The 8,747-nt window shown below is 46.6% G+C and overlaps 1 protein-coding gene across 1 annotated transcript in view; it reads right to left on the reverse strand.

Annotated features, from left to right (window-relative positions):
* Positions 1–3,480: 3,480 nt before the first annotated feature.
* Positions 3,481–8,747, reverse strand: part of LOC112075668 (collagen alpha-1(XI) chain-like) — a 9,825-nt gene continuing 4,558 nt past the window's right edge. Inside the window, exons 5-8 of the mRNA XM_070441006.1 lie at positions 4,723–4,812; positions 4,321–4,374; positions 3,994–4,101; positions 3,481–3,662 (exon numbers count right to left, since the gene is read on the reverse strand). Of these exons, the coding sequence (XP_070297107.1) occupies positions 3,504–3,662; positions 3,994–4,101; positions 4,321–4,374; positions 4,723–4,812 (411 nt within the window). The 3' untranslated portion in view covers positions 3,481–3,503. The remainder of the gene's footprint in view (positions 3,663–3,993; positions 4,102–4,320; positions 4,375–4,722; positions 4,813–8,747) is intronic.

The following is an 8,747-nucleotide window of genomic DNA, read 5'->3' on the forward strand; positions in this document are numbered from 1 at the left end:
CACTTCTCTTCCCTCCTCACTCGACTGACCTGGACTGACTCTCTCCCCCCTTCACTCGGACTGACTGACTTGACTGACTGACTCTCTCCCTCCTCACTCGACTGACTGCCTCCGTTAGACACTGGCCTTCAAGAAGGGTTTTACTTAGTTAGGCTTTATACCACAATGAAGATGAGAGACATGCTTAAGGAATGATCTTTGTGGGAAGTCCAGTGAGGCTGCCAGGGCAAACAAAGGATATAGGAAAGAGTCATTGTCCAATGGTATGTCCAGTACTGGCACCATCGTTGACCACGTGCTTCCACTGTCTCCCTTCTCTCCTGGAGTCCTGGCATGCCCTGTAAAGACAGAGATGGTTAGCAGGCGCAAGATATGTATATGATCGCTGTTGATGATAAGATGTACAGGTCACCACTTTCTGTTCAGTCACGTACTATATGCTGGAGTAGAGAGATGGATGGTACAGTCCAAACAGAGGGGTGGTTCTCTCCTCACCTGTAGTCCAGTGGTCTTGTGGCCCCCTTGTGGCCTCTCGCTCCCTCGTCTCCCTTCGGCCCGTACATCCCCTGCTGGCCCCTCGGCCCCGGCTCCCCGTCCACACCCTGAAACACACACAGAGGTCAGTGCTGTACACACATCAGTTCACAACAGACACACAATAAAGACAGATACATTGAATAGACGTACTGGTAACCCTGGATGGCCGACAGGTCCCTGGATTCCAATAGGTCCTGAAGGGCCCTGGAGAAGAGACCGAGAAACAGAGATGCTGTTGACAGTATACTGCAAATCAATCATACACTGCAGAAAACACTGCTGTGTCGGGAGCTCAAAAAACACAACTACTGTGAAATTCAGCTGTGATGGTAGTGTTTGTGATTGCTTGGCTCTGAAAGTGTTAGACAGTATTTTAATAGTTTGATAGAGCTGCCAGAGCTAGGATAAGATAAAGTGCATGAAGATGCACAGTGCATGCTAACTAGACCATGAAGAAAGGCTTATAAGCCTAAATGAATATAAACAGCTCACATACAGTAATATACTGTAAGTTAATTATAACTGCACATAATTACTCAACGCTCATTATAAACCCTTTCTCATTTATGAGTCATTATTTGAATTATCCTAGTGATAGCAGCTGGTGACGGGAGGATACTGGCCGAGTGCTTAATACTGTGATTGGTGATGCATATCCTGTAGGTGTGTAATACTTTGGACTGGTTGATGTCAATATCCTGTCAGGTGTGTATTGCCATGTCAAAACAACTGGGAACTGGAACTTGGAAACCTCTGATTTCAGTGCGTTCAAGACAACTGGGAACCTGGGAAAAACTAGCTCTGACGGGAGAAATCATTTTGAAACGGTCATCCAAGTCGGATTTCCAAGTCGTGATGAGATTTTCGTGTTTCCGAAAGCCATATGGAAGTTGTATCATCCGTTGATCGAATAGAAGTTTCGTAATGTTTAGGCTGTTACAAATGTACTGATATAAGTGGATGCATTTGGCATTTCGGCAATTTGAGAAAAACACTTAGTTGTGGCTGTTGTTCACACTCGTATCTGCCCTCTCATTGGCTAGAATGGTCCCACCTGATCTCGCCTTATCATTGAGGACGTATTGTTAGAGTGGTCACTCGGTATATTGTTAATGTTGGTAGTACTGTGGCTGGTGATGTCATATCTGTCAGGTGTTTTAGTACTATGGCGTGTTCGTATGTTCATATCCGCCACCAGGTGAGTAGTACCAGAGATACTGGATATAACGATGAGATGCTTGTGTCTCCGCTCTAACAATGGGATTCGTTGTCCACAGAGCGGAACGGCGGGCTGTCAAGCTRCCACCTATTCCTCTCTTTGGATTGGTGGATACATCTTGTTAATTGAATACTTGTTAATTGAATACAACTGAGGTCTGGGATGTGGAACTGGAGACAAGTGGGAGTGGAGTTGCTGGGCGGGGGATAGAATGATGGTCAAAGATAAAAGTAAAAAATAAAGCTAGTTCGGTCCCCATTTTGACTTGGTGGGAAATCTGCCGACGTGCCCTTGAGCGGGGCCCTGGTTGCTGCTGTGGGTCACTCTAGACGGGAGATGGTTAGATGACTGAATGTAATGTAAATGTTGAGCGGCTTCACCGCAGTTAGATTGTATGTTTTAATATTCAATAAATATTCAATAAAAAAAGTGTGTCACACTTATAACAGCACACTCGTAACAACCTAAGCATTATGAAACTTCTATTAGATCAAATAAGCCTCATGTATCAAAATAGCAATTTATGTTTATCTTGACTAAATTCTAAACTTTCACTGCCCCCCCACACAAAAACTCTTCACCTACTTAATAATTAAGGATCTGCTGAACATGGGCAGATTTGTGCCAGAAATAGGATCTTCCCCTAGTAGTACTGTGTCTGGTGATGTCATATCCTGTCAGGTGTGTAATACTGTGGCTTGTGAGGCTAAAAGACAGTGTTGTGGTTGAAATCTCTCCAGATGAAGACTCACAGATTCTCCTTTGTCTCCTTTACTGCCCTTCTGGCCTGGTCCTCCTGTCTCGCCCTGTAGACAACACACACACACACACACACACACACACGTTGCAGAGATATAGAGACACACACAGTAACCCATACACCTAACCCACACAACATCAAGGCCACTAGGTGAGTGGACTCCATGGCCAAAAGGACAATAGATCAATTGACTAGCAATAAAAATAAACAGCAGTGCTGGCCAGTAGTTGGATTCTCCTAAGTTGTCGCTCTACAGTGGTATGGAACCTACTGTGCTGTACCTGTGTACAGGTGTAAGTACCTTGTCTCCGTCCTCTCCTGGAGGCCCAGCGGGGCCAGCAGCCCCAGGCAGCCCTACAGGCCCCTGAGCCCCGTCCTGTCCAGCCGGCCCGATGGGCCCCTTCTCTCCCTGGGGAACAAATGGATGATGAACCACCGCCACTATTCTAGTCTCATATTGCACCATGACATATTGATTAACAGATAACACAGAGAGAGTGGAACATGCACACACACACACACACACACACACACGCACACACACACGCACACACGCACGCACGCACGCACGCACGCACGCACGCACGTAAACATTGATTATGACACATACAGTACAGAGGAACCCACACATGCTGTTTATTTCTCAGTAATGAGCAGTGATGTTCGTATGTCCATTTAGAAATTGACACTAGCGTTGCATAAGAAAGAAAACGAATAAGGAAATGATCAAAGGTTCTTACTGGCTCGCCCTTTTCTCCCATGGGTCCTCCAGGGCCGACCCCACCAGAGCGTCCYGGCTGACCAATAGCACCAGCCGCTCCAGAAGGCCCTTTCTCCCCAGTGGCTCCCTGGGTAACGACACGACGGGGGAACAGAGAGGTAAGAGGACAACGTCACATGATTCACTCTTTCATTTAGTANCAATTGACTAGCAATAAAAATAAACAGCAGTGCTGGCCAGTAGTTGGATTCTCCTAAGTTGTCCCTCTACAGTGGTATGGAACCTACTGTGCTGTACCTGTGTACAGGTGTAAGTACCTTGTCTCCGTCCTCTCCTGGAGGCCCAGCGGGGCCAGCAGCCCCAGGCAGCCCTACAGGCCCCTGAGCCCCGTCCTGTCCAGCCGGCCCGATGGGCCCCTTCTCTCCCTGGGGAACAAATGGATGATGAACCACCGCCACTATTCTAGTCTCATATTGCACCATGACATATTGATTAACAGATAACACAGAGAGAGTGGAACATGCACACACACACACACACACACACACACGCACACACACACGCACACACGCACGCACGCACGCACGCACGCACGCACGCACGTAAACATTGATTATGACACATACAGTACAGAGGAACCCACACATGCTGTTTATTTCTCAGTAATGAGCAGTGATGTTCGTATGTCCATTTAGAAATTGACACTAGCGTTGCATAAGAAAAAAAACGAATAGGGAAATGATCAAAGGTTCTTACTGGCTCGCCCTTTTCTCCCATTGGTCCTCCAGGGCCGACCCCACCGGAGCGTCCAGGCTGACCAATAGCACCAGCCGCTCCAGAAGGCCCTTTCTCCCCAGTGGCTCCCTGGGTAACGACACGACAGGGGGAACAGAGAGGTAAGAGGACAACGTCACATGATTCACTCTTTCATTTTGATCTCCATGGTAACAGCCTCCCACTCTACATGTCCTTGTTGGCTATAGACCACATACGGACCAGGATTGGGGATGGAGGTGGAGATTAGGGGGGTAGCATGGGGAAAATGGGAATTAAACAATTGCTACATGATGAAATCCAATTTACCCCTGCTCCTGACAGACCGGTGGGTCCTTCTCCTCCTTTCAGTCCAGCAAGGCCCTAGAGAGAGGCAAGCAAACAGAGGTGAACCAATCAGAGCCTTCATCACAGGAACTCCAACCAATCAGTTTCCATCCACTGTCAGAGTATACAGTTATCAGATGGTCCACCATCAGTTAATTKAAGTAAAGGACTTAGGGTCAGTTTCCCAGACRCAGATGAAGCCCACTCTTGGACTAAAAAGCAGCATGGTCAATGGAGAATCTCTATTAAAAAGCCAGGWAACTGGCCTTCAGTGATTTTCACATAAAACACTGGGTGCTATACAATACAGTAGTACTTTACATCAGTGCAGAATGTAATATGTCAGTAAGGTGAAGGTCAGGAGATGTGAGGTGGGTGTGTTACCATGGCTCCAGGGCTGCCCCTGCTCCCTCTGAAGCCTCGGAGTCCAGCGGGGCCACTCTTTCCTGGAGCTCCAGACGGACCCGGGTCTCCCTGGAAACCAGAACAGACAGACACAGACAGAGACACAGACAGAGACACAGACAGAGAGTTAAGAGAGATAACAATGGGACTTAGGAGATTGGGAACGTCGGATTTACAGGGTCTAAGTAACAACTGGGACTTTGGGAAAACTAGCTCTGGCCGGGGAGATCATTTGAACGAGTCATCATGTCGGATTTCCAAGTCGGAACTTTCCGACCTGAAGATCACTGACATCACGATTTGACTTCGTTTTTTTTTCTAGTGATGTATCTGTCAGGTGTGTAGAACTGTGGGTGGTGATGTCATATCCTGCCAGGTATGTAGTACCAGAGCAGAAGAGGCGAAGCGCCCAAAATCCATCCTGATGAGATAAGCCCTTTTTGTATGGATCTATGAGAGAGTGTCGAATTATGTGAGGCTTATTTGATCGAATAGAAGTTTCGTTAATGTTTAGCTGTTACAAATGTTCGGATATAAGTGGATGCATTTGGCATTTCGGCAAATTTGAGAAAAACAACTTAGTTGTGGCTGTTGTTCACACTCGTATCTGCCCTCTCATTGGTCTAGAATGTCCCACCTGATTCGCCTTCATTGAGGAAGTATTGTTAGCGTGGTGACTCGGCTATATTGTTAAGATTGGATTACTGTGGCTGGTGATGTCATATTCTGTCCAGTCTGTTAGTACTTAGGTTACGTATGTCATATCTGCAGGTGAGATACCAGAGTACTGGATATAATGACGAGATGTCTTGTGTCTCGCTCTAACATGGGATTCGTTGTCCAAGAGCGGAACGGCGGGCTGTCAGGCTCTCTCCTTATTTCCTCTCTTTGGATTGGTGGATACATTTGTTAATTGAATACTTGTTTGAAAACTGAGGTTTGGGATGTGTGAACTGGAGACAGTGGGATGGACTTGCTTGGGCGGGGGATAGAATGATGTTCAAAAGATAAAATTAAAAATAAAGCTAGTTCGTCCCCATTTTGACTTGGTGGGGATCTGCCGACGTGCCTTGGGCGGGGCCTGGTTGCTCCTGTGGGTCACTCTAGACGGGAGACGGTTAGATGACTGAATGTATGTAAATGTTGAGCGGCTTCACTGCTAGTAGATGTATGTTTATAATATTCAATAAAAAGATTCATATATAAAATATATAATATCTTGTTTGAATATTAGATGAGGTAGTGTTGAATAGTCACCTGTATTCACACGGAGAGTAAGATGATCGTTTCATGAATATAAACATGTCTGTTCTCGAATTTCAACAGGGACAACTCTGATAAAGTGGTTTTTTCTCAAGTTGCCGGGATGTCACATGCGTTCACACTTATACCTACGCTCGTAACAACTGAGCTATGAAACTGTATTAGATAAATTAAGCCTCACGTCATAATAAGTTATTATGTTAATTTCTTGAATCTAATATTCAAACTCATTGCCCTATACTTACAATAATCTCACGCTATGTTAATAATTAAGGATTTGCGTAACATGGCAGATTTGGGCCAGAGATAGGATCTTCTCTCCCTCTCTGGTAGTAATGTGTCTGGTGATGTCATGTCCTGTCAGGTGTATAATTCTGTGGCTTGTGACGGCTAAAAGACAGTGTTGTGGTTGAGATCTCGCAGATGAAGACTCACAGATTCTCCTTTGTCTCCTTTACACTGCCCTTCTGGCCGGTCTCCTGTCTCGCCCCTGTAGACAACACAGACACAGACACAGATACAGAACACACACACACACACCACACACACACACACACCACCACACACACACCACACAACACACCACACACAGCAACCACACACACACAACACACACAACACCACACAACACATGTTGCAGAGATATAAGACACACACACAGTAACCATACACCCCCCACCACACAACATCAAAGGCCACTAGGTGAGTGGACTCCATGGCAACAAGGACAATAGATCAATTGACTAGCAATAGAAAACCAGCAGTGCTTCAGGTTGCACAGTAGTTGGATTCTCCTAAGTTGTGCCCTCTACAGTGGGTATGGAACCTGTGTACAGGTGTAAGTACCTTGTCTCCGTCTCTCCTGGAGGGCCAGCGGCCAGCAGCCCCAGGCAGACAGGCCCCTGCGCCCGTCCTGTCCAGCCGGCCGATGGCCCCTTCCTCCCTGGGGAACAGATGGATGAGGAAACACTGTTAGACTAACCCCGCCACTATTAGTCTCATATTGCACCATGCCATCATTGATAATAGATAACACAGAGAGAGTGGAACATGCACACACACACACACACACACCACGCGCAGCGGCGCAGCGCACGGTAAACATGATTATGACACATCACAGTACAGAGGAACCCACACATGCTGTTTATTTCTCAGTAATGAGCAGTGATGTTCGTATGTCCATTTAGAAATTGACACTAGCGTTGCATTAAGCAAAAAAAACGAATAGGGAAATGATCAAAGGTTCTTACTGGCTCGCCCTTTTCTCCCATTGGGTCCTCCAGGGCGGACCCACCCGAGCGTCCGGCTGACCAATCAGCCACAGCCGCTCCAGAAGGCCCTTTCTCCCCAGTGGCTCCTGGGTAACGAACAGACAGGGGAACAGAGAGGTAAGAGGACAACGTCACATGATTCACTCTATTCATTTAGATCTCCATGGTAACGCCTCCCACTCTACATGTCCTTGTTGGCTATAGACCACATACGGACCAGGATGGGATGGAGGTGGAGATTAGGGGGGTAGCATGGGGAAAATGGGATTAAACAATTGCTACAATGATGAATCCAATTTACCCTGTCCTGACAGACCGGGGGTCCTTCTCCTCCTTTCAGTCCAGCAGAGGCCTAAGAGAGGCAAGCAACAGAGTGAACCAATCAGAGCCTTCATCACAGGAACTCAACCAAATGTTTCATCCCACTGTCAGAGTATACAGTTATCAGATGGTCACCATCAGTTATTCAAGTAAAGGATTAGGGTCAGTTTCCCGACCCAGATGAAGCCCACTCTTGGACTAAAAAGCAGCATGGTCAAGGAGAATCTCTATTAAAAAGCAGGAAACTGGCCTTCAGTGATTTTCACATAAAACACTGGGTGCTATACAATACAGTAGTACTTTACATCAGTGCAGAATGTAATATGTCAGTAAGGTGAAGGTCAGGAGAATGTGAGGTGGGTGTGTTACCATGGCTCCAGGGCTGCCCCGCCCTCCCCTGAAGCCTCGGAGTCCAGCGGGGCCACTCTTTCCTGGAGTCCAGACGGACCGGGTCTCCCTGGAAACCAGAACAGACAGAAGAGAGAGAGAGAGAGAGAGAGAGCAGAGCGAGAGACGAGAGCGAGAGCGAGAGAGAAGAGAGAGAGAGAGAGAGGAGAGAGCAGGAGAGAGAGAGAGAGAGAGAGAGAGAGAGAGAGAGAGAGAGACGAGAGATATGGAGGATTAGGTCTGAGTCTACCAGGAGTGACAAAGACTCTTTTTATTTTTTTATTTTTTTTTCAAAGGGTGGCTCAGATTTAATATTGTGGATAGATTGTTGCTTCCATCAAATGTAATTGTCTGCATCATTCCATTCCCCTATATTTTGGGTAAATATATCCATCCATACATACATACCCATATATATAACACTACCGTTCAAAGTTGGGGTCACTTAGAAAGATCTTATTTTGGCCTCCGGGGGCGCATGGTCTAGAAAGCACTGCTCGAAGTGTATCTGCTCCACAAGTTCTGGTTCGCGCCAGGCTCGTCGCAGCCGCCGCGACCGGGAGGGCCATTTTGAGCCTGTAATCGAGGCCCACAAATCGTGAATGCTCCAGATAACTCAACTAGTCTAAAGAAGGTCAGTTTTTATTGGCTTCTTTGAATCAGGACAACAGTTTTAGCGTGTGGCTAACATAATTGAAGAAAGGGTTTCTAGTCGATCAATTAGCATTTTAAATGATAAATTGGATTAGGCTAACAGAA

The sequence above is a fragment of the Salvelinus sp. IW2-2015 genome, unplaced genomic scaffold (assembly GCF_002910315.2).
Source record: "Salvelinus sp. IW2-2015 unplaced genomic scaffold, ASM291031v2 Un_scaffold3331, whole genome shotgun sequence".
Lineage (NCBI taxonomy): Eukaryota > Metazoa > Chordata > Actinopteri > Salmoniformes > Salmonidae > Salvelinus > Salvelinus sp. IW2-2015.